Source organism: Oreochromis aureus, linkage group 4 (assembly GCF_013358895.1).
Source record: "Oreochromis aureus strain Israel breed Guangdong linkage group 4, ZZ_aureus, whole genome shotgun sequence".
Classification (NCBI taxonomy): domain Eukaryota; kingdom Metazoa; phylum Chordata; class Actinopteri; order Cichliformes; family Cichlidae; genus Oreochromis; species Oreochromis aureus.
In genome coordinates this window covers 9,685,337-9,712,596 of record NC_052945.1, presented here as the reverse complement: position 1 = coordinate 9,712,596, position 27,260 = coordinate 9,685,337, and the positions used below count along the sequence as shown (strand labels likewise).

The 27,260-nt window shown below is 40.2% G+C and overlaps 1 protein-coding gene across 1 annotated transcript; it reads left to right on the top strand.

The window, feature by feature from the left end:
- Nucleotides 1-7,456: 7,456 nt before the first annotated feature.
- On the top strand, nt 7,457-27,198 carry cntnap1 (contactin associated protein 1). Its single transcript, XM_031729957.2, has 24 exons — nt 7,457-7,551; nt 11,611-11,712; nt 12,508-12,701; nt 12,981-13,134; nt 13,411-13,614; nt 13,843-14,027; nt 14,124-14,273; nt 14,448-14,709; nt 15,275-15,424; nt 15,522-15,696; nt 16,389-16,495; nt 16,610-16,732; nt 17,097-17,300; nt 17,409-17,565; nt 17,637-17,764; nt 17,869-18,042; nt 18,147-18,365; nt 18,472-18,711; nt 18,804-19,043; nt 19,205-19,332; nt 19,797-19,890; nt 20,006-20,236; nt 20,331-20,375; nt 23,830-27,198. The coding sequence occupies exons 1-24, from the start codon at nt 7,491-7,493 to the stop codon at nt 24,027-24,029; spliced, it is 3,927 nt and encodes a 1,308-aa protein (XP_031585817.1). The 5' UTR covers nt 7,457-7,490; the 3' UTR covers nt 24,030-27,198.
- The last annotated feature ends 62 nt before the right edge of the window (nt 27,199-27,260 follow it).

Genomic DNA, 27,260 nt, shown 5'->3' with positions numbered 1-27,260 from the left:
TAACTGCAGAACATCCAGTCACAGGGGGCCTTGTTAAAAGATTTGTTAACCAAATTATGCATCAAACATTAAACAAGACAGACAATGGGATTCTTAGGTGCACACCTGGGCTCACACCCATGCCATGTATCTTCTTACCCTTTCCTGTTCTACAGTAGTTATAGTGTTTAACGGTGTTATGGATGCCACAGGTAAGGAAGTGTTTCTAACCCTGGCTGTGGGTACATCTGTTCCTGGGGACTGTATGGTGTACGGGATCGTATCAGTGACAGGCCAGGCTAGAGAAAACATTCCTGGCTTCAACTTCTGACCCTCTTGCCCCAGTTAACCCCTCCCCGTTTCCCTTTCTTTCCTGGCTTCGTTACAGTGACCCTCAGCACTCAAGATTACTGCACACCGGTTCAACCTGTCAATGCATTAACTGACAGCAAAACTTGTGCAATGGATGGATAAAGTTTCGCAACAATGATTCTCATGTTTTAAGAGACAGGGTGATATTCTATACCTGAAGCATGTGTCGCAAGTACCAAGTATGGAAAATGTGCAAGAAACATCACAGTCTACTAAAGTGTCTTTTTAATACAGCAGCTTCTGTCAGCTAGATGTTAGAAAGATTTCAATCTAGGTATTTAGATATACTGACACCATTATTCATTCCAGCAGATAAACAAATGCTTTTAACTGTAACACTGCTGATTCACTGTTTAAATTCTTCAGACTTTACTGTACTTAGTAATTATATTTGAAGAGCATGCATTCCTCCGCTTTGGTGAAAATGTAAATAGGAGCAGACATGATAGCAGAAATGTGGTTATCACTAACTGTCATCAAAAAACAAATGAGGAGGGGATGTACTGGAATCAAAGAGCCATAGAGAAAGATGGGAGACTGATAAAAATCAGTAGTCAAATGGAGTAGATAAATAGCCAGGGCAACTGAGACTCGGGCTTGAAGAATAGACACAACATCTGACAATACAAACAAGCAGAGATATACCCTCATAGTATCTGGTATTTTTACATCAAAGAAGAGGTAAAAAAACCCGATAAGACTCCTCAAATAGTTGTGTTGAACATATCTTCTTACTTGCTGTTAACAATTTAATCGTACAGGACAATCATGCTCTCCCTCGGTCCTCTGTTTTTTTTCCGTAGCTTTTCTAAAACCTTTATCATCCCGTACTCGGGACTATCCAAATTGAAATAATTTATTATAAACTTTTGGTGTCTGGAAGTCAATGATACAGCAGGTTAAACACTGTGAGTGTTAGAGTGAGGGAGAAGATAACATATTGACAGTTAGGAAGGCTGGGCAGAGAACCAGAGTCCTTCAGCTATTTTTGGATGCCGACTGTGTGAAAGTATGCTGAATGCAGAATAGATGACACATTGCCAAAATCTGAACCTGCGTTGCATTAGTGGTGTCTGTGCAAACTTGAATTTCTGCTTGTTCTTAAGCATATACATTTGCAAAAAAAAAAAAAAAAAGTGCTTTGGCGCAGAGGCACATGTATGCATATTCTAACATTTATTTGATGGAAATAATGCAAAAATTACTCTGCATTTTAAGAGTGGGTTGGTTGGTAGTCGCCATAGACGTGTCATCAGTATTTGCAGAATCACTGGAAACAGTCTGCTGTTTGTAAAAGAGTCCAGTCCTGTGCATCTGTGTAAGGGCTTGCTCTTGCTTCCTGTGTTTAGAGATCAGCCTTGAGAGCAGCTCTTACAAGTACAAGCAGTATAATTACTGAATATGGAAAAAGTGCCCACTGCTTTCCCTCAGTCTGAGCAGTGGCCCTTCACAGAGCAACTGAGTAAACTTCAATTCCTTTGGTCCTGTTTGTGAGTATGTATCTGGATGTTTTTGCAGAAGAAAATAATTACACACTCCTGTGATTTTGGGATTTTCCACACTTCTGTAAACAGGATCTCTCAGGTGCTAAAAGTTTCAATAAATGGGTATTGAGTTATATTAGGAAGAAATCAAATATACGATGATGCTACAAAGAGTGGAGGTCTGCGATTCATAGGCTCACCTGAAAAAGAACAAGGTAAGGGATTTGAGACATTTCTATATTTCAGTTTAAAGCAGAGGGACAAAGAAGGGGGTAAAACACAAAAATTTAACTTGGCCTTAAAGTAAATACATGAGTTTACAAATTGTCTGCATTAGTTGGGATGCTAATTAACAGCCTACTGCATTTGGTTCTTTCTTTCCTTAGTCTGGCAGCATTAGCCCACACATCACCACATATTGCACTCACCTGAACCCACTGTTGTATCGTAACAAAGTTAGATTAATCTGTTTGCATTTAAGGAACTGTGTCTTACTAAATAAACTGTGCGTGCTTGAGACAACACACGGGCGTCCCTCCATGTGTTGTCTCGTGTTTCCTTCAGGGCTTGAGCCAAGCTGTTGCTAGGTGCCATGACCTCCAAGAGCACATTCATGGATAGAGAGGGTGAACCCTGCGAGGAGGACCAGGGCTGTATTTTATTTCTGCACCTCCCCCTACCACAAACACACACTGTATACCACAAAGTCCCAATGGGCCTGGCCTCTGGCTAGGCTTGTTCACTCAAGTTCATCATTAGGATCCATTTATATTCATAACTAATGATCTCTTATAACTAATGATGTTTCTTAACAGGAAGCAGTGTAGTCTATGATCCTAAGAGGTAGGATATTTCAGCCTTTTTTCCCCAGCGATGAAGGTTTTAGTATTAAATAGGCTACTTTATACACTACATTGCAAGAAATAGCCCTCCCTCGCTTTGGCTGCCCATCAGATGCCCTAGCCCCCACCCCACCTAGAAGCTGTGAGTGGAGTGGGGCCCAGCATTAAGGGGACAAGTTGTTCTGTAACCTCACTGCCAAAGGTACTTTACTGGAGCTCAGCTCTACAGAGCTGAGCTGTGGGAGGGAAGGACACACTTTGCATGTCTAGCCAGATATTTAAAGAGTGTGTGCATGCATAGCAAAGTGTATTGTAGAGAGGGTTCGGCAGAACGTTGACGAAAAACAGGCCTTGAGAATTAGCAATTGCGCTATTGCAATTACTGGAGTATTTTCCAGTGTCTTTTTTAGCCAAAGAGAGAAGCATTCAGTTGCCACTTTTTAAACACAAGCACAGAAACATTGTTGGTTAGCCAGCCTGACCACCTTTATACGTTGTGACTTGGCATAAACCCTTTTCATCCTCACTCATCATCCTTCCAGCTGCAACTGTCATTTACTACAGACAGTTTCAGATTAAACAAAGCCCGAGGCAGTGCAACACAGGAAAAAAAGACAGTGGGCAAACAAACTGGGAGGCAGACTAAATACTGCGGCTTGTTTGCTTCGTGAGGGAAATACAGCCAAGGAGTGTGTATCACTCATTGAGGCTATACATGTCCCTATATGTGAACTTCTGCGTGTGTGTGTGTGTGTGTGTGCCGTGTTGGCAGCAAACATCAGAAACAAAAGTGTCTCGACTCCATGTATCTCAGGCCACAGCTGCTCATGGTATTTAAATCCAATACAGGAGCCTGTACTGTTGTCTTTGTGGACTTGTCATTGTGTGTATACCAACCTGTCTCGTCTGTCTTTAAATCGAATTTGAAGACATGTGCAGGTGTGTGTATTCACAAATATAGGTCACTATTTGTGTAAAAACGGTTCACGGAGCGCAACAGATGTTGTCCCTTGGCATCAGTCCTTTTCTTTTCTCAAAGTAAAGGGATAAAAGTACATTAAAAAAGAATATAAACCACATGTACTCTAATCTTCAAGTGCTGTGTCTTTTATACGGTATTTGCTTAAAACCCCCCAAAACAATAGGAGAAATAGATTTTAAAGGGGTAATGTAAATGTTGATCAAGTGTGGAACTGCAGTGCTTAGGGTTCTACATGGGTCCTATCAGCCTAGCTAAGTATAGTACACGGTGCATGCTGGTTTGACCTGGAAACCCCTGACATTGAATCTTTGACAGGACTGTAACTGCACAGCTTGTGTCTGAAGTGTTGCTGTCGATAGCAGATAGCATGAAAAAATAAATACTGAATAAATACTTCAAATACTTCAAACACAGGGCATAAAAGGGTTGTGTAACACATTTTGCTTGTTGAAATTTCAACAGCACCTATACCACTCTCATGATTCCATGACCACATTATTCCTTATAGCATTATGACTACAAACATGGAGGAATGCACTAGTCAGATTCTGTCCAAAAGCAGCCACATCTACTCACCAGCAGCATTAGAGCTCACTAATCACTGTTTTACTTTACTTTTTCTAATCCTTAGAAAAGAGAAAGCCAAGAATCGTTTTCTTTGCTGACCCTTTGACAGATTTTTTTCTTAGCAAAATCAAGTTGCAACTCAACTATATTCTCCCAGAAAGCACGCATAGCCTCTACACAACCTCTCAAAAACTGAATTTTTCTTTGAACTGAGGAACTTGCACAGATTTACAAAAAACAATCTAATTTTTGAGCGTTGCAAAGACTAAATGATGGGCTCTGTTACTTTGGACAAAGACGCACTAAGTGCTTCCTGTTGCTTCTAGTTTTGTAAATTGAGCTGGTGCATCCACTTTTGGTGTGAGTGGTTAAAGAGGTTGTGGCAGCTGTCTTGAGCTAACACTGGGGGAGAGCACCAGGACCACTGTACCAGTTTGCAAATCCCCTGCTGGGCTCACTTTTAGCTGGGATTGGCCTTCACCAGCAGGAGGTCATACTAGTGTATGGACACCTGAAAGGAAGCTGTTTTAATTGCTCCCCACCAGTATGGAGGGACACCAGGTTCCCATAGTTTGCGATAAAAATAAACACCTGTCTCATCAGTGTCTGACTGTCTTGCTGAATTATCAGGTTTCTGGCAAACATTTGAAAACCAGACACCATCAGCATTATTTACATCTGTTTTGCGTTAACGTATCAGCTACACATAAATAAAGACAGCACTTACCATAGAAACCTTTCCAGATCCTTCCATCCATCCTCATGACAGTGTTATTCTATGGTAAAAGGTCAGCAAAATTATCTCTTGGAAACATCTAGGCATGACCCTTGTTTATGCGTAAATGTGTGTTTATATGCCCTTGGCTATTGGCTCGACAGTGTAATTGTATTTGTGAGAAATTCTGAAGCGTGCCTTTGCGCTCGTACCCTTATAGCACATGTCCTTTTCATTCTGGAGTGGCACCCCTATGGAAAACACACACTGTGCTAATGGGTGCAGACCACAGTAAAATGTGATCCCAAAGCACAAAAAGTTCTTTTAAAATCCAGGGCTTTGTGAGAAACAAGACCATCATAATTCTCCACCTGTCAGTTTGTTTTTGCATGTGTGTGTTAAAGACAGAGAATTTGTTGTAATTCAGGTTGAATGGGGAAAAAGAGAAAACAGTGTCAGACTGATGTATACACAATTATGGAAATACCTTCTTACTTCCTTATTATAAATAATTGTTTGTGTATGGTTTAAGGTGTGCCAGGTTAATTTTAGAAAATTAAAGCCCCTTCTTTTATTCATTTAGAATTTATATTAAAGTTTTAAACATTTTTGACAAAATGAAATGTTTCGAAAGACCTGCAAAACAGAGTTAAAATGAACAGATTGTGTGAGATAGTTGGACGGCAACCAGCAAAACTGCTGCTCAAGTGTTGTAATGTGAGCAGACCTGTTGTACTGTGAGAAGCAGCGATCCAACTATGAGCCATATCTGACATCTAGTGGTGAATTGTGCAGTTTTGCTCTCTAAAGTCACTGTAAGGTCAAATATAAAAGGTAATTAGAGAATGAGATGGCCTCCAGCCAGCCATATCTATAAGCTAGGTGCAGATGTACTGCATGCATCTACTGCATGCTCCACATTATGTCTAAAATAATGCCTGCTGAAATTAAGTAATCCTCTTTGCTTGCTGCCTTACCATAAATTACAGTGTACTGAATTATAAATTATCCAAGCTATATGAGGGTGTTAAACTCTATATTTTCCTCTCAATATTAAGGGCAAATACATGGCATCTTACCGGAAACAAGTACATCTGTAAAATATTACTGATTATTGTACACTCTACTACTTTAAAACCTCAGTTGAATATTTGGGGCAGTAGGGGGGAAAACAAGAAATTTCTACTGTGACTGAAATAAATTACCCATCAAATCCTTTGCTTTCTGTCTCTTATTAGTTAGACAAATTCATATACAAGGCCTGGAGACTATTTGCAGCCAGTTTCTGGTGCTGATTTGATGTCCTATTTTACTCTCCCGTGTCATTTTCTCCTGCTTGCCATTGTCTTCTCCCTGCAGATATAATTCTGTACTTACGGTATTTCGAGAGTGAAAATAGTTGCAGCTTACAAACAGACAATCTGATTTGATTGAAAACACGTAAATCCCACGATGAAGGCATTCAGTCTCACATCATCACTGACGCACCGCCGTCCCATAAACCCAATTCTTAATCCCAAAGCTTTTTTTTCTCCTTTTTTTGTGGTCAGTGTGCCACTCATCGCCATAAATCCCTCTCCTCCGCATCAATCTCACCCCGCCCCCACTCCATTGTGCATGTGAGTCTCCAGGGATGAATCTGAGTTCAGCCACAACTGGCATCCTTAGGCTATAACCTGTTCTGTTGTGAGTATATATATTTATCATTGCACTTGCTCGTCTAAATACCTGGACAAGGGTCACACGAGCATCAAGCAGAACAGTGCAGCCTACTGGTCAGATGTGATTCTCATACCCTACTCTGCGGTTCTGCTGCTTGTGAAGGATATTACGGAGCGTCATCTTATTTTTGGAAGAAGTTCACGTCTGCAGTCCTGGAGAGAAAGCGTTCTTAACCAAACCCTCGAAAACACGGGGCACAGCCGGGCAAGTGGAAGCCATGAAAACAGTGCCAAAGGATGATATGAAATATAAAGGGGAAAAAAAGAGGAATGAATATTCAGAACATTGATATTTAATCGAAAACTGATTGAAAACTAATCACTTTGACCAGCTTCACAATATTGATTTGGGGACTGAAAACACCGTATTCTTAGTTGCTGAGGAGAACGCCGGACAGCTGCGGACTTTAAAAGTTTTTTTGTTCTTTTTCTCCGCCTATCAGATTTCTTCTGCATTTGAAAATCCAGGCTCCTGCGTACGGGACCCATCTGAATCCTTTCTGAACTGCCTGCAAGCGCACCGCTTATGCAGAAAACTGAAAAGCATGTTGATTGCCACCATAGAGGAGCTATTGCATTCCATTACGGTCATGTAAATAAAACCATTAAAAGGATATAAAAGAAAAGTGCGCGCTCTCGGCGAAGCGCAGCATCAGCACCAGCAACCAATGCGCGTCCCCGCCCCGGTAGAGGCTGCCCGAGATCCCGGGAAGAGGAGTTGGAGCCGCGCGAGTTAAAGTTGGGCTAAAGGGGGGTGAGAGGATGCTGCAGAACAATCTACGATCTAATTAACATAGCATATGTGGATAAACGTGTCCTAAGTGAAGGATGACTTGCAAAACACTGAGCATATGCCTCTTGTTTTGGGGGTTTCAACATTGCTCATCACGTAAGTCTTGTGAAACAGCAATTATTCATCTACTGTCGTTTGCTAGAATATGATTAAAATATTTCAGGGTGTATATACATGCATTATCTGCTGACTGTTTAGCGTCGGATCATACGCTGACGAAAAAGTTGCATTCTAACACGCGATAACCTGATGAGTGAAAAATACCACTGGAGGGCAAAATGTAGCCTGAGATGTTGGGATGTTTGAAGGGCAACGCACGCTGCGATGAAACCGGGCATTGTGTTAAACGGACACGATTTAATTTTCACGGCTTGTTTTTGGCTATTGAACATTTCAAAGCACGAAAAGTGTTGAAGCAAACCGCGTCGGTCCTGCATAAGGTGCGCACGGCAATCCCCCTTTGCACTGGACTGTCTGCATTGCAGTGCTTTCTTCCAGCCTGCACGCAAGTTTCTGCAGCGTGCGGGCTCAACTCTATTTTATTTTAAAAGCGCAGTGCTGTTTATGTTGATTCAAATATAATAATATACACACAGTGTATCTTCTTGTTGGTGAAAATCCGTGGAGCGATTTTTTAATAGCAACGTTTGAGAGAGCAGGGCTCAGCGTCCTGACCGGGACCAGCCCACTGCAGTACTTTTTTTTTTGGGAAAACCTAGGTGTCCATGAGCTGCCCAGAAAGCGCTGCATCTCGCTTTTAGCTTGCTGGGAAATCATCATCTGCTATAAGACTACTGAAGTGCTTCAGTTGTCTTGCAGGTGACATAATCGGGAATACGTTTGTGGGGATATGTTTGGGGCTAAAATTGGGTAAGGGTAAACACCCACCTAGACCCATTCACCAGAGCTTGAATGCATACTGATAAGCGTTATGTGTGATGTCACTGTCAAGATGACCTCAGAGGGTCTTCACTGCTTCTTAAACGCATACTTCCAGAAACCGGCTCATTAGTTTAGGTAAGAAGAATGGAGGATGGACTAAGGTATGACTTCCTGTCACTTTGGAATGTGAAATTCAGAAATTCAGATACTGACTTACTGCTAGTGTATATATATATGTATACTAGAAATTATAACTTTGCTATACAGGAACTATTTTCTTTTATTTTGAAAAAGAAATGTTTCTCTGTGATGTCATGCTAACTGCAGAAGATGAACAGAGAAACCAGTTAGGCAGAATATGTTTGTCAAGCGCATTAGTTCGCTGATTGCCAATCAATAAGTTGATGTCTCTGTGCTTTATCTGCAAAAGTTCTGTTGATAGTTTAATGCAGCCCTCTGGTCTGCTGTGGTGACATGCACAGTGGAGCTGTGCCAGGATAAAATGGAGCCTTAGATCTCAGAGCACTCTAAATCATCCTGGGGTGAGGCTGAAACTCGCTCTCTGAAGTGAGAGTGTGTGTGTGTGTGAGGAATAAGAAGGTGGAATACATGTAAATAAATCTGAAGTTTATAGTCTGAATAACAGAGAACTAACTGTTTGGTTCATGAGAGGGGAATTGATATCTAAAGAAGCTGTAATAGTCATTTAGATTTAACTTTAAGTCTCAGCAGAACTCTGATATTCTTTAGTGTTTGTAGCTTTGGTTCTTGGTAGTCAGGCACCACCCACTGTGATGTCTGCCCAAATATGAATAATTTAGCAAAACCTCTCTTGCAAAACATGTAATATTTCGGCCACTCTTATGTACTGCTTTGTTGCAGTATGTTTTGGTATGTTTGGAGATGCCCGCATTCAGTGGATGTCTTCACTCAGACGGGGTTGCTGTGTGAATCGTCAGCAGCCATGCATCACAGAGCAGCGTCAGTCAAAGGAGGTGCCTCTGCATACTGTATGTAACCGGCAAAAATGATGTGTCAGCCCAGACAGGCCTACCCACACTAGCGGCAGAGTGATATTTCAGCAGGAGTGGTGCTAGAGCTCTACACAGCTACACTGTTCTCCACAGCCTCTTAATGATAAACGGAGAAATAGACTACCCCGTGTGGTGCACAGATGGGAGGGGGTGCAAAATCACAAGTAGCAGGGTACGCAGGCTTCAGGTAGACTCTAACTGCTGCAGCATGACAACGCCCAATAGGGAAGAGACAGGCAGAGAAGGCAGAGAAGATTATGTGATGAAGATGATGATGATAATGATGATGAGCAAGAGTAATGGGATACAGTGAAAGCATGGAAGATTGGAGGGTTTTTAGAGTTGGGCTGGAGATAAAGAGAGTGGTATCAAAATGAGGGAAAGGAAGTGAGACAGTGAATAGGTCTGGGTGCGGAGTGCGTGACATGCTTTTCATAAAAAGGAGGAGCTGTGTGACCTAGGTTACCTTGATGCAGTCTAAGATGAAGCTGTTAAAGCCAAACACCATTTCATTTACTAGTAACTGAAGAAGTTAAAGAAGTAATTACTCAAGCTACTAGTAGCAAAGGAGCTTTGCTTGTGTGATTGCATCTCAAAACTTCAAAGTATATGTATTTTTGTGGGACTGGACATTTGAGGGTGTGGTTCACTTGAAATGGCTTTATAGCACAGCAGTAAAGTAATGCAGCAGAGATCTGTTATTGATCATCTGCAGAATAGCAGGCATTTCTGTATCACAAAGAGAGAGAAAGCCATTAGAGAAGAAGCTGAATCAGAAAGTCATGCCCTTGGAGCGATGTGGACAGAACTCATTTAAGTTGTTTAAAATTTCAGACTGTGCTCCACTTGTCCTCATCTAGCTCCATTTGCAGTCAGTATACTAACTCTGCTAGCATGCCTTGTCCTTAGCTGCTGGTTACCATGCCTTCTTCTGTGCTCCATGACCTGCACGAATGTAAAACGATGATTAAAACTCCTGTTTAGTAGTAAACAACTCCCAACATTTAAGAGAGGATTATACTGACACTGGTGGAAGGTCAGATTGGAGCTTCTTCCATTTCAGTAATAGTTATACATAAGCAAGATTAAAACATTTTATTTATTTATTGATGCACCTGGTTTGTCTTTCATTGAAAAAATAATATCCCTCCAGGATTTTGGTTTATCTATTTTAAATGTCTTAAGAGTCTCAAGGAGCATATTTTGGCACTTAAAATGAGAAACCGTTTCCTTTACAGCTGGAGGTGAGGGCATCAGGCATTTATCCCCAGCCACGACAGAAGCAAGATTAGGTAGAATTATGGTCACTTTTAACAGCCCTCAAGCAGGGAGCAAGTCTGAGCAGATGCGTGATGGCCCCATTAGCCTCATAACTATATGTACAATGGCAAAGCAGCATGACAGAGCTCTTTCTCTCTCTCTCTTTATATATTATATATATGTATATATAATAATAATACATTTTATTTGAGGGTGCCTTTCTAAAACCCAAGGTCACCTTACAAAGAGAAGAAAAATATCAATACAACAGTAGATTTAAATCCATTAAAATCCATTAAAATACAAAAAAAGTAAGATCTGTATTAAGGCGGGTAAGACAGTTTAAACAATTATGTTTTGAGCTGTGACTTAAAGGGAAGGGAATCTATATTTCTTATGACAGGAGGAAATGAATTCCAGAGCCGAGGAGCAGAGTGACTGAAAGCTCTGTTTCCTGTAGTGATAAGACGAGGAGATGGAACAACAAGAAAGTGGGAAGCAGTGGTAATATTAAGCAGATCACATACACACACAAGGATCTGTTTTATTTCTGTTAAGTTTGAGAAAACTGGAGGAGAACCATAATCTCATCTCCATAAGACAGTTCGAGAGGGAAGTAGGTGGAAGGGATGAATTAGGTTGGGAGGAAATGTAGAGCTGGGTGTCATCAGCATAACAATGAAAATTGATATTATATTGTAAATGTATTATTATTATTATTATTATTATTATATATATATAATATTCTTCTTCCTGCTCCTTTTCATGCATGGAAACAGTGTTAATTTAATTGAACTGATCCGAATAAATGTGTCTTCCAGAGAATGCAGTGACCGCTAATTAATCTCCAAGTGGTGTTTTCTTATCTAGCTGTGCAGGAGTGCCTGGTGTTGTTATTCATTTCGAAAGGTGCATTGTTATAAAAAGCACTTTTTTAAAACACCTTCTGACATTGGTGTTGTCCCTGTTTTCACTGCAGGAGAATGTGTCGATCCACTCGTCTCTGGGCTGTATGCCTCCTCCTTCCTGGCCTCTTCCAGATATAACTTTCTGTACTCTGCCAATTTTGCCAAACTATATGGTAAGTTTTTGTAATGTAATGCAATGTTATATTTGAGACCTGATTCACAGCACAAATTCCAATAAAGGTACTAAGGTGAATTGAATCCTCTGTTCCATTCAGCTCCACTATGAAGACGTTTGCATGAAAATATCAGAATGGAATAAACCCATTATTAATGTTACTAGTTGTATAATTTTTGAGGACTATTCCTAAAATGGCAAGGCATATGAAAGCAATCTATAAGCCATAAAGTGAGGGACTCTATCTTAAAGTGGCAATATTTTCAATGGAAATGAAGAGAATATGATATAATTTATTAAAATAAATCCTGCTACTTTAAAAATATAAACAAACTTAAAATTATGTTTTGTTATTTTTTAATTTGATTGAACCTACTTTTAGCAAAGGAATCTATTTTTTAACAACGTTAACAACTGGCAGGTTAAAATAGAGTGTTTACCAGCTATGATGCAAACACAGTTTGATAATATATCACTTCATGATGTGTTGCTTAGGCTGGCTGCAGTCAGCAAAAAACCCCAAAACAAAACAAAACAAACAGAAAAAAGTTACCACCCCTTGTAGTGAAAGGATGACTTCAGATTCATTTTCCTTGAATAGAATAATTATTCTGTGATAATTGAGCCTATACCATACAATTACGCATCTACATGGGGGCTTTAATAGCAGTACATTACATACTGTGTAATCATTCCAATAAGATTTAAGGTCAGCTCTGTAAGGTCACAGTTGTATTTCTATTTATTTCATCCTTCCCAAATTTGATAAAATCTTTTCTTTTCATGCCCTCAGGCAGCAGTGGCTGGTCCCCTTCCCCAAGGGACAGACAGCCATGGTTGCAGATAGACTTGGGCAGGAAGTACCGACTGGTGGCAGTTGCGACTCAGGGGACCTTCAACTCATATGATTGGGTCACCAAATACACTCTGCTCTACGGAGATCGACCAGACTCCTGGACGCCGTACATCATGAAAGGAGGCAACTCTGTAGGTGTCACTGGGCCCTAATGGCCGCGGTGGGATGAAAGCCATAAAAGGGATGAGTCGAGGATTAACTAGTCAAATGTAATCTCTATGGCAGATTTTGGATTCAGTGGGTGTTCCATTATATTCATTGCCACAGGCAGAAAAACAAAGACAGCACAGAATATTATCACTGACAAAGCTAATCTCATCATCAATTCATCATCGTCTCTTAATAAGGCTTTAACACCATAGCAGTGGCTCAATAACTCTCCACTCTTCTCCTGTCTCATCTGTTTGCAGACGCTGCCTGGTAACTGGAATTATTATCAGGTGAAGAGGAATGTCTTCCATTACGCCTTTACTGCTAAACATATTCGTCTGCTGCCTCTGGCATGGAACACAGAGAATGGAGGGAAGATTGGTGTGAGACTGGAGCTGTTTGGCTGCCCTTATGGTAAAAATGACTGAAGGATGCTGTACATGGATTTCCTGATTCTGACTGACATCCAGCAGTTAACCATAGCTCTTAAATATATTTTGAAAACATGCCAAATGTGCTGCACTAGTTCCATATTCTTTCACAAGCGACTACTCTCAGTACTCTTCAGTGGTTTGAATGTATTACGCAAGCTAAAGTGCTAACAATTTCAAGGAGCTCAAGGACATGAGCCATGTAGCATACTTGCTACATTACTCTTTTAAACTGAATCAGGTTGACATTTTGTTGCAGATTCCTATGTGCTACAGTACAATGGAGATGACTCAGTGGTCTACAAGTATCCTGAAAAAAAGTCCCGTACGCTGCAGGACCACATTGCCATAAACTTCAAGACTCTGGAGCAGGATGGCCTTCTTTTGCACAGTGAAGGGATTCAGGGAGACCTCTTTACCCTGGAGCTGAAGAAAGGCCGGCTTTACCTGCACATCAGTCTTGGTACAAGCAGCATTAAAAAATTTGTTTACATTTATTGTTTCAGGAACTAAAAACTTTGTAACAGTAACATCCATCTCACCTGAAACAAAGCCGAATTGTCACGGTAGGGATCTTGGCATTGCTGGTTAGGTTGTTGAGTTAGGTCTTTCAGTTATGCCAAAAATCTTTACATGCTTTGAACATTTTTATTCAGTTCCTTCCATGCTGTGTTTGCTCTTGGTTTTTCAGGAAGCAGTAATGTACACAAACTTAATGGACGGACTACACTGACCGCTGGCAGCCTTCTTGATAATCTCCACTGGCACTATGTCACAATCAAACGTTATGGTCGACAGGTGAACCTCACAGTGGACAGTCAGACAGTGACAGCCATATGTAATGGAGAATTTACTCACCTGGATCTAGATAAACAGGTACTGTCTGGAATATATCCTCCTTTAACCGCAGAAATATTAGTGAATGTAGGACAATGCTCTGGGTATCTGACTGTCTTAATACCTGATGCTTAGATCTATGTAGGAGGAGTAATAGAGCAAAACATGCCTCACCTCCCTAACACGCCAAATTTCGCGGGCTGTATGGAAAACGTCTTCATCAATGGCATCAATGTCATCGACAAAGCCAAGAGAGAAGATCCCGACATCCATATACCAAGAAGGGTAGGGCTCTACGATAACTCTAATCCATTATATAGCAACATCATCATTTTGGGTAATCGCCTTTAAAATTTGCAGCTTCACCCAAATTCATCTGTTTTATGTTCACAGTTTAATCACAAACACTGTCATTCGTTTCAGTGTGGCTAATAAGGTCGATTTTCTCTCTCCATCTAGAAAAAGATGCATTTTACCTGCCGTGACATTCTGCTGAAACCAATGACCTTCGCTGGGCCCAATAACTACCTGCAGGTGCCAGGGTTCTTCAGGAGGCCCCGCATGTTTGTCAAGTTCAAGTTCCGCTCATGGGACTACACAGGGCTTCTGATGTTCACACGTTTTGCTGATGATCTGGGTGCTCTTGAGCTGGGTCTGAGCGAGGGACAGATCAATGTCACTATATTCCAGCCTGGCAAGAAGAAAATTCAGTTTGCTGCTGGTAGGCTTTTCTCAGACACATATTAATGATCAAGCCCATTGCTCGCCAGTGGTGCTAGTTTTTGTCAATATGCAAATTTACTCTTTATAAGGGTGGGGAAACCTGCAGTCAGCTGAGACTGAAACAGTCCATTGAATGAGTGACGAAACGTTTCTTCCACTGAACACGTTATGTTCAGATGAACAGAATCAACTTTTTGGGACTTTGTTAAAATAAGATTATTAATACATCACATCTTGATTGTTTGAAATCCACAATGGTGGTATACACAGGCAAATCACAAAACAGTGTAATTGTCTAAGATCTTATGGAAGTAAATGCATGGAGGGTCAGGAAAGTTCCATAACAGAGACATACCACCAAACTTTAATTTCTCCACATTTAAATATTTTCTGTCCCTAAACTATAACTGGACAATTCACGGCAACCTTTACCTGACAAATGAAAGAATGGTTAGCATTATGCATTAGATTTTTGTACTGATAATATGTACAAAACAACTGCACATATCTGTACCTATAACATAATATGACAGCATCACAAAGGGCTTCGTCTTGTTCCACAGGATACAGACTAAACGATGGTTATTGGCATTCAGTGGATTTGGCAGCCAGAGACAACCTGCTAACTCTCACTATTGATGAGGAGGAGGGCTCACCACTAAAGATCACCAACCCTTTCCTTATTCGGACAGGCGACCGCTACTTTTTTGGAGGTGAGTCGATTTGTCAGATAACTGCTAACAACAAAAAGATCACATAGATCAAATCTGTGCTCATCAAGTCTTACAAAATTTGCTTTCCTCTGTTTAGGTTGTCCGAAAACTAATAACACAGTCAGGAAATGTGAAACCAAGCTGAATCGCTTCCATGGTTGCATGCAGCACATCTTCATAGACAACGAACAGCTCGATATTGACATTATTCTGATGCGACAGTGGGGAAGATATGCTGAGCTGTTGTTGGGCACCTGTGGGATCACTGACAGGTGAAACACACCATTAGTCATTGAGGAAACCTGACTGATTCAGTTTAATTAAAACGATACACTAATAACTCATTATTGCAGTGCTATATTAGTATGTCATACTGAATCATTTATCATATCTACTGATAACCCATTCATAATGTTTGTGGACTACTTGGCCTCACATTGCTGTCAGACATAATTGGTTTGGATTGTCTGGTTTTTAAAACTATCTTGACCTCATAAACTCTGTCTAAAAGAACTTGGCAGGAGAAAAATATCACAAAAAGGAGAATAGGATGGTGAAAAAACATAGGTTATTTATGTAAGTCGTGGGCGATCGTGGCTCAAGAGTTGGGAGTTCGCCTTGTAATCGGAAGGTTGCCGGTTCGAGCCCCGGCTCGGACCGTCTCGGTCGTTGTGTCCTTGGGCAAGACACTTCACCCGTTGCCTACTGGTGGTAGTCAGAGGGCCCGGTGGCGCCAGTGTCCGGCAGCCTCGCCTCTGTCAGTGCGCCCCAGGGTGGCTGTGGCTACAATGTAGCTTGCCATCACCAGTGTGTGAATGTGTGCGTGAATGGGTGGATGACTGGATATGTAAAGCGCTTTGGGGTCCTTAGGGACTATTAAAGCGCTATATAAATACAGGCCATTTTAAGTTGCTCACTTTTGCAATAACCATAAACTTAGTATAATAATCTCTTTTGTATGCAGATGTACTCCAAATCCATGTGAGCACGAAGGTAGATGCATCCAGTCCTGGGATGACTTCATCTGCCTGTGTGAGAATACAGGCTATAAAGGAGAAGTGTGTCACATGTGTAAGTGCTAGCTGATAATTGTAAAACGCCAACACTTTCTTAAATAAATAACACCTTGCTTGTGTTATTTATACTCCTTATTATAATAAATTGCTCCATTATGTCCCCAAACAGCGGTTTATAAAGAATCATGTGAGGCCTACAGACTCAGTGGCAAGTATTGGTCTGGAAACTACACCATCGATCCTGATCTCAGTGGGCCATTGAAACCATTTGAAGTGTACTGCAAAATGAAATGTAAGTAGTCATTGTTGCTAATGATGCATGGCTGCAGCAGCACTGTGTTTGATGTTTTATCTGTAGGTTGCGAAAAGAGGGAGAAAAAAAGTCATGCTATTATGTGAGGGTAATGAGAAATGTGCACTGAAGTTTCAAGGGAAATTAAAAAAAGGATTTATATAACAAGAGAGATCCAGCTGTTGCTGTCTTTGCATCTGTCTCGTGAAACTCTTCATCCTCTGCTTCCTCCATATTATTATAGAGGAAGATATTATTATATAGTAAATTTCTTTTTAGTGTTTCATCATGTTCCTTACTTTCCCCCCATTATTCTATTTGATCCTTTTCTGATTTGACTTACATCTATCACACCCTTTTGCAGCATATAAAGCTTGGACAGTGATACTGAGTGATCGAGTGGAAGGTACTAAGGTGATTGGGAGTTCAATCGACAAGCCATATATAGCAGATGTCAACTACTGGAATGCCTCCTGGGATGAAGTCACTGCTCTTGCAAACACCTCCATGTACTGTGAACAGTGGATAGACTACTCCTGCTATAAGTCCCGTCTCCTCAATACCCCCAGTAAGTAGGATGAGACAGATTTTAATAGCGTGCAGATGATCAATAAGCAAAGAAAAATGAAAACGAATACATGTTTCAAACACAGATTCAATTTCTCTTTCAAAATAGATGGAAGGCCTTTCACTTACTGGATTGGTCGCAACAATCAGAGCCATTATTATTGGGGTGGGACATTCAGAGAAGTCCAAAAATGCGGCTGTGCTGTCAATCAAACCTGTGTCGACCCCAAGTTTCAGTGCAACTGCGACGCTGACTATAGACAATGGTGAGAGAAGAACACACTGAACATGTTTACTTGTGGCTTTGACATAAATCATTTTCTTTGTGGCTTTTCAGGTACTCGGACAAAGGCTACTTGGACTTTAGAGACCATCTGCCTGTGAGGAGGGTGGTGGTCGGGGACACCAATAGGACCGGCTCAGAGGCGCATTTCACAGTTGGGCCACTCCGCTGCCATGGCGACAGTGAGATTAAATATTATGGCTTTTGCTAACACATATGCTCATCTCTAGTGTATCAAGGGCTTCTGAGTTGTTTTTCTCCAAATTTATTTCTATGTTTTCCACAGGAAACATCTGGAACACCATAGCCTTCACAAAGCCCACTTACATAACATTCCCCACCTTCAGGCCTGGAACAACTGTTGACATCTCTTTCCACTTCAAAACCTATCGTGACCATTGTGTCTTCCTGGAGAACTCTGATGATCATCTTAGAAACTTTATAAGAATAGAGCTCAATAGTGAGTGGGTTCATCTGTTAGAAGGAAATTCTCAAGTGTATCCTATTAGAACTGTACATTTTGTAAAAAGTATTTTCTTAATTGTATCTTTTCTTTTCTTCCAGCCACCCAGGATCTTGCATTTGTATTTATGGTTGGCGATGGCATCCTTAATGCGACCCTACACTCTCCCGTGCCACTTAATGACAACGAGTGGCATTTCGTTCAGGCTGAGCTTAACGTGAAGTTGGCTCGGATTAAGGTAGATTATCAGCCATGGGCAGTCAAACGCTTCCCACCTCAGACTTTTATCACCATGAAGTTCACACATCCTCTCCTTGTAGGTAGGTTTCCTGAGGTGCACTTGGAAATTTCAAAATATAAAAACGACACAAATTAAATCAATTTAATGTGTCCTCTAGCCACTGATACAAGTATTCTTTGTCACAGGTTCAGCCAACCGTACCTTGAGACCTTTCTTGGGCTGCCTTCGAGGGTTGCGGATGAATGGCGTGCCTCTCGATTTAGAGGGGAAAGTAAACGAAGAACAGGGCATAAGGAGGAACTGTACTGGGCAGTGTCTTAATGCTACCATACCATGTCGAAACAGCGGGCAGTGTATTGAGGGATACGCTTCCTATACTTGTGACTGTAACAATACAGCCTTTGATGGTTTCTACTGCCATAAAGGTAAGTTATGTTCAGCACAACAAAAGTTAAACACCTTAAACCTGGTAAATGTAATGAAATGCAGACTGAAATCTAATAATTTTTTTTCTAAGATATTGGAGCTTATTTTGAGATTGGATCATGGATGAGGTACAACATACGAAAGAAGCCAGTATCAGATGAAGCAGCGTGGGCCAACTGGATTGACCCGCACTACGACAACTTCAGTCTCGGCTACAACGATACAGCAGATGACATAGAGTTCAGTTTTAGCACTGTTCACACACCAGCCGTGTTGCTCTACATAAGCTCCTTCGTCCAGGACTACATCGCTGTCATACTCAAGACTGATGGTATGGAAAGCTAAGAAACAATATTTGTTGAGAATGGGAAAGTCATAACTTTGCACATAATCTCATTTTTAGGACAGCGTAGTGATTTTATTCACTTGTTAGAGTTATTGAGCAAAACAGTACTGTATGCTATTGATTTACTCTCTTGCCTCTCCCCTCAGGTAGTGTAGATCTGAGGTATAAGCTGGGAGTCATAACACACAAGTACCAGCTGACTCACAGAAACCTGGCAGATGGATTCCCTCACTATGTGAACATAACCAGACACAACAGAACCATCAAAACCCAGGTTCAAGCTCTCATTGCTCCCACTGTGTACAATGTGATCTGTGGTTTAGATTACCTTCTGTGAAATCATTTATTATGTCTCGTAATTCTGAACGCTATTTAAGGATACCCAACTAACTGAACTTCCCCAAGAGAAGCAGAATTTTCCTACAAATTATAAGAACAGTGATCTACACAAATGTTCAAGTAACAGTTTTACATTTGGGAATTAGATTTGGGGTCAGGTAAAAAGGCTCGAATTTCTACCTTTGATAAAAGCCAGGTTGGTAGCCTCACATTTATTACTTTCATATGTCATGTCAAAGAATGTCTTAAAAATAGTGCTTTTTATTTGGAAGTGCTCCATCTGTAGCTGGTTAACTGTTTATAATCATTGATGCTTGTCGTACTATAGGCATGTAATGGTGTCTTTTTATTCTGCAATGTCCCCTTGAGGTGTAAAAACAAATGTTTCTCTATCCATAGGTGGATTACATGGAGCCTATAGTGGAAAAGATAACCTTGGTGGAAGATGCTAGGTTTGACTCTCCAAAGTCCATGTTCCTGGGCAGAGTGATGGGTAAAAGGCTTATTAACTTTTTGTCATTAATAACATCTTGCTGCAAGAATTTTATTTTATTTTTTGTTTAATCAGATCCTGATGTCATGTTTAATTGCTGTATCTTTTCCTTCAGAGGTTGGTGACATTGACTATGAAATCCAGAGGCATAATGCTCCAGGCTTCATAGGCTGCATATCTGGGGTCAGATATAATGTCTACGCACCTCTGAAGACCCTGTTCCGTCCAAACGAAACAGACCCTCCAGTACAGACGCACGGCTATGTCTCTGAGTCTAATTGTGGTGCCTTCCCTCCTGTCCTCGGTTATGTACCATGGGAGGCCGATCCCTGGTTTACTGGAATAGGTAGACGTTTATTTTTCATCATATAACTCTCATGAAATAAAGGCATTATTGTTTTCTGTTTATTTCCTGAACTGTGCATCTCTCTCTCTTACAGAGTATATTTATATCCATGATGACCTAGGTCTATTTTGGATAACAGGTAAGAATCATTTTTATTTTGAAGTTGTACAAAACGTGTAATGTGACATTTAGTAGTTTATTTCATTTAATCTGAAGCACCACTCATCTCCTTCATTTCTGTTTTACTCTTTTCCTCGTGCCCCAGATGGCTCAAACGCTGTTTCAAATTCTCTCTTAGTTTTTCCTAAAATCCTCTAATCCAAAATTAGAGCAGAGTTGTCAGAGTCTGACAGGAGCTTTTCAGTGGTTGATTCTTTCTGAAGGCAGAATTTTATTATATGTGGAAAAATAAAACACAGAACATAATTACAGTAAAGTAAACAACTATTTTTCAAGCATTTCAGTCATACCAAATGATAGTGTTGACTACATTCGAGTGCATTCAGGTATATTGATTAAATAAGGAAAATTAGTGCAATGTATGGGTTATTTGATCTATCTATCTATCTAGCTAGCTAGCTAGCTATATAGCTATCTATCTATATATCTATAGATATCTCTCTCTCTCTCTATATATGTATGTATATATAATTAATAGCCATGAGTGTTGGACCGTACTCGCAACACAGAAATATAAGCTGTCATAACAATAACAATGCCAACTGACTTGCTTTCAATATGCACTTATAGAAGGTATTTGTTATATAATCAACATGAATATTACAATGAGAACATGGACGTGGAGGACATGCACTGAGAGCAGATGAGCAGCCTGCAGCATAGTACCACAGATGAAAAAAAAATTAGAGCAGGTCCCCCTGATGAGCAGGAGAGGCTGGAGTCTCAGGATTAAACTGCAGCACAGAGACTCCCTGCTCCATCCCTGTCTGAGACCTTTACCGGATCAGCTATATTTAGTCTGCATGGTCCCAGCTTACTGTTCATCATTGATAGATGCTTTAGCTTAATAAATCATTTTGCTTCTGAGATATTATGCTAATACTGGACATCAGCATGTCATTAAAGATTAATGCAACATTCGGCTATGCTGACAAAGGTCCCTCCCAGATATCAGACATCTTCTCTGTCTGATATATTGTCATAGATAAAATGGTTATGACTCAGAAATTACACCTCCTGTTTTAATATTACCAATGAAATAAAATGCTAATCTCTACTGGCAGAAAAAAACGTTCACAGACATAAGACCTGAATGCTCGAGCTCTACAGTGAATGATCCAGTGGCTCTGTTATGCTCTGGGGGATATTTAGCCAGCCTGATTTAGATTCCCCTTTTACTCTTTGAGGGAATAGTCACTGCAATCAGAACAACATGTATCTTGTGGAAAGACAGTCTTCCTCATTTTAGATTGAGGTAAATGTACAATGAAGTTTTAGTGAAAGGATTCAACACCATTTTAGGACACTTTATGTTGATTTTCCTTCCATTTTCTACCCTTCTATATCTTTCCAAGAGACATAGAAATACTGTAGAACATCAGAAGTTATCTTTTTTTATACTTCACAGACCATTCTCTGTAACCATTCGCTGTGTTTATGAACCTACGGCGCTGAGAACATTTTATTGGCAGAAAGGCTAGCAAACACTGTTGATGTTTTGCCATTTCATTACACAGCGAACACTCTGAGCGACAAAAAACCTCCACACACCTACAGGCAATTTAATGCCATGATTGCACTCACTGAACTGTCAAATATTAAATGTGGTTGGTCTCCAAGCTCATGTACAGCTTGTCTCTGAATACTTACAAGCACTCTCTTTTAAGATGAAAAACAGTGTTTGTAATATGGTCTTTCATCCTGAAGTTATAGTCGATGTCATTTCAATCTGATGAAAAAACTCATTTATGTCTTTGCTACAGCTGGATTACAGAAAGTCCATCTTCAAAGTCCATTTTCATTTAGCAAATTCTAAATGCAGCTGCTTGGGAACTAAGGACAAAGTGCTTATCAGGTCACTCCAATCTTCAGAAAATTCCTCTGGCTATCTGAAAATTTCCTCTGGCTTACTAAGACCTTGCTTCAGAGAGTGCTCTATTTCAGATCATATTTTAAATGTATCAAATCCAACAGAGGATTACTGAGGAGGAAGAGAGGACATGTATGGATAGGATGAAGCGTGGAAGACGGTTATTCAGATGACAGAAGTGTGTAGGGATGAAGTCAGGAGTGACAGAGAAGTATGTGAGGGTGTTGCAGGACATGCATGAGCACAGTGAGACAGTGGTGAGGTGTGCGGTAGGAGTGACAGATGGGTTCAAGTTGGGGGTGGGATTAGCTCAGGGATCAGCGCTGAGCCCCTTGTTGTTTACAATAGTGATGGACAGGCTGACAGATGAGGTCAAGCAGGAGCCTCCACGAATGTTTGCAGAAGATACTGTGATTTGTATTTGAGAGTAGGGAGCAGGCCTAAAAGAGTCTATAGAGATGGAGGTGTGCACTGCAGAGAAATGAAAGTCAGTAGAGGCAAGACAGAGGAAGAATGAGAATGAGAGGAAGGCAAGAGAAGTGAAGAAGAGCGTGCAGGCCAGGTGGAGTGGGTAGCAATAACAAAAAGACAGGAGGGACAGGTCAATTTGGAGATAAAAGTGAGAAAGGCAAGGCTGAGATCATTTGGACATGTGCAGAAGAGTGTATATACTGGACAAAGTATGTTAAACATGGAGAGGTCAGGTAGGAAGACAAAAGAAGACCACAGAAAAGATTTTTGGATGTAGAAAAAGAGGAAATGCAGAGAGTTGGAGTGGGAGAAGATGCTGGTGATTGGGTAAGATGGAGGCAAATGATCCGTTGTGTCCCCTAAAAGGAACAGGCGAAAAAAGAGGAAGAAGAGATCAAACCCAGCAAAGAATGTCTCGAAAGGCAGGTCTAATTCCAGTGAGAGTACATTCAGTATTTATAAATCAAAATCATTTACCAGGTTATTTAATATTCCAAACCTTTAACTGGGCTTGCTGTTAACCTTTTAAAATAAAATCAACGTAGTATTTGTATAGTCATTAATTCAATTCAGTTCAACTCAATTCAATTTATATAGCACAAAATCACAACAACAGTTGCCTCAAGGCAGTTTATATTGTGAAGTAAAATCCCCCAGATGATACAAACAAAACAGAGAAACCTAACAATCAGATATCCCCCTATATTTTTCTCTTTCTGTATGTTTTGATGACCTTTTCACAGTAAATCACACTAACTAATTAAATCACTAGTGTGAGCAGTGATTTCTTATTCAGAGAGACCAAAAAACCACACATGCGCAGAATGTAAACATCACACTTAAGATGTTGCAGAATTAGATCACAGACTTCTGGGACAGCAGAAAGAAAGTGTGTTATGTTATCATAGGCAATATGAGACCTAAATTCATTTATTCCAACAGTTTGTCTTGTTAAGATAAGAATGTACCTATCTTTGTGTCAAGCAACACTTGCTTGTCATCAGTATTTCTTGGAGCAGCTTTTTCTTCCAGGCCTTGTGGATAATGTCTGACTCCTATTCTTGTCCTTCAGTTATTGTGATCCTGGGGCTGCTGCTGCTCTTTGGAGGCCTGTACAGCATCTATGTGTATGCCTATCAGCAGAAAGGCAGTTACCATACCAATGAACCTAAAAACCTGGAGTCCCCCAGTAGCTCCAGACCCCTCACCGAGACTCTGAGGAGAGAAAAAAAGAAACTCCCAGAAATTGAAGAGGAGTTCAGGAGCGACTAGCATCAGAGAACCTCTTGGACAATGGTTGGGGTTTTGAGTGGGGGTTGGAGTGTGGGAGTTAGCATCTACAAAACCACAGATACCTATATTAAGTTTTCTATTTTTTTTGTTTCCCGATTTTTTTTTTATTTACATTTTGGTTTCTGTTCCTTTGCCCAGTTGATTTGGATATGATGCCTGGTGCTCTACATAGTATGTATTTTGGTAAGTCTGGTTTTGCTGGGTTCAAAGTTCAAATCAAGCCCCGCGTTGCATGAGTAGCCAACAAGTCTCACACTGTATTGCAGGGTGAAATACTGAAGTGCCTCATCTGAGCAAGCTTGATCTGAAGTACCCATAATAGCTTATTCAGATAGGAATTAGTTTAGACACTGTGGGAAAGGATCTTTAATTGGAACATCAGATTTAAGTGTTTAGGCTTTAATTGAGTGATTTCTTTTCTGAGCCATTTTTAAGACCGATGAAAACTACCAATAACCTACTGTATAGATTTATCGCCATCTAAAATATACCTTTTGCTGACAATCTCTTCTGGAACCACTATCGACACCATAGTGCATAATCCATTTTGATTTTAAACAGTGAGAGCATCTGAAGTGGTGAACTAAAGCAGTGCAAGGAAAATCAACACACAAGATTGGTGTTCATGGATAAAAAAAAAAAATAGAAGCATCAACCGAAAAGGAATATACTGATAAGCATGGAGCTTTGTGATGATAAGCTTTGAGATGATACGTACAGATTCTAAAAGGTACATATGCTTATGTTTGTTGTATTGAAGCCTATAACATTGCATTATATATACAGTGTCAGTAGAAAGCAGCTTTGCCGATTACAGTATGCTCAGATTCATAACACATTCTCAACGATGGGGGCTTTGGACATGAGAATGTGATAGTCTGAAGATACAGTACCTCTGGCTGTAGGAGCTAACAGACTGTTGGTGTACTGCAGAACGAAAACAAAAAAAGTTCAAGTGATGAAGCTTGCCAGGGACAGAGTGAACTAGATCTTATTTCTTCTGTCTTACTTCTGGTTGCATATTATGATCAATCTGCCAATAGGTTGGTGCTACAGACGTTTGAGTCTCTAACGTCTCAGAGTGTCAGAACAAAAAGAGTATAAGTCCTTCCACAATCCTTTCTTTTTCAGTGAAAACAAATTTCAGGGAAAAGCTGCTATGGCCATATGGGAAGCATACATATAAACACACATGCACATACACACATACACACAATAACATATGTACAGAGGACCACAAAAATGTAAATGCTAATCTTTTTCTTTTAGCTCATACTGCTAAAATATTTTTCATTATATTGTAGTGCAGTAGCTGACCACAAAGTCATCACTGCTGCTGATTGTTTAGCTGCTTTCAGTGAAAAAGTGGAAAATTCTACTGTCACATGAAATTTTCATCTCTGGCAAGATGAAATATCATTTGATCTGTGGTGCAACCAAAGCTTAGGGCTATCATCACTCACTGCAGCTCCTTGTGTACACTAAAGCACTATCGTGTATGTGGAAAACAATGAAAAAAGTAACACATTTGCAACATATCAGCTATGCATATGTAGAGCATGAGCGCACTTTGCAGTAACATGCAATAATATTAGCTTCTTCCAGCCACCAATAATGTTAATGCCTCAGTTTAATTTGCTAATGCACAATAGCAAGTAGGATGCAATGAGTGTATACGTAACTATATGACTAATGTGTCAAGTGACTTGTTTTTAAAATTCCTTCAGTTTGTACAAGAAAAGCTACAGTCAAATGGAATGGTTTGAATGTATATCCTCAGACTGTGTAATGTATGAGCAGACACTACACTGAAGACCTGCTCTGTTTTTATTGTAGACTGCTTAGTACTGAAAGTAAAACTATTCATTGTAGCTTTTTAGAATGCTCAGGATAAAGAAAGTACAGTACTTGTTCTCTGTAGCACTAATACACCTCCAAAACTCAACATTGTTGGTTTTTCTTCCGTTACAGATGGACAGGACTGTGCGAAGTTGTACAGTGAAAGAATGTACAGTAGATGTAAAAACTGCAATTACTGTAAAGGCACGACTTGCTAATAATGTATGAACATGTACAGATTTGGCCAAAACTGGCAAATACAGGCTCTATTTTTCAGAATGTACTTTAATAACACGAATGAGAGTGAAAAGTGAGCAAACAGAGTGAAACTGATGGTTTGTGATGATCGAAGAATGATTTATGTTTTTGTTATTTGGACAATCCACCACATCAACAAACTTGGGTCAAATGTGCTTTGTTGCCTTTTAGCAAAGAGTCGACTTCTTTATCATATAAATGTATATATCTCACTGTATTCATTGGTAAACGGACTGTAAGCATTCAGCATTAGCAGTGTCACATTATTGCACCTCACTAATTAATTCATATGTGGTCCCTGGAGCGTGTGTTTGTGTGGTCTGATGTTTTAATGTTTGTGTATTTACATTTTTGCCACCAAGATACAACCTGATGTTAAAATAATGACAAACGTGCACTCATGCCAACTATTCAGCTCACTTATTGTAGTGCACCAACAGTAGTACAGTGAGACAGTGTTCAGTATGGCTCCTGTCTGCACAGGCATCAGATGATCTTATCCTTAAGGGACCATCCTGCAGCCTCTTAATGGAGGAAAAGAAATGGGTAGGTTAAAACGTCCAGTAGAGGGAGTCAGCCAGCTGGATGTTAGCTAAGACAGGGTATGTGCTGACAATTTAAAATGTGAAACTTTCCGAGCATTGTTTAATGAGTTGAAGCTTAGATTAATGCCAGAATTTACAGGATTAAAAAAAGCAGATTTAAAGGGGCTTAAATTAGGCTCAATAAAAGAATTGTGATTTGTGTGTAATGTGTTCTGTTAGCACTTAGAGATTTTAATGTCTATAAAGGCCTTAAAAATCTGCAGACACCCTGTGAACAGTGATATCATGTCTGAAATCATATGAAGAGTAGGCAGGTTAGATTTCTCTGCAACATCAAACTAAATCCCTCTGGAACAAATTCTAGAAACGAAGATTACAGTTATGTTTTGATCACATTGAAGTGTAGATTATTTTTCTGTTCTCTCTGCTCGAGGTTGTTTTGTAATAGTTTCACTGTAAATGACCATAACTGTGTAAAGCAAGGCAAAGCCAAACTGTCATCTCAATAAATGAAGCTTGAAGGAAATCAATGTGTCGTTTGAGCTTTCAATGTAGTCAGCATTTAGCA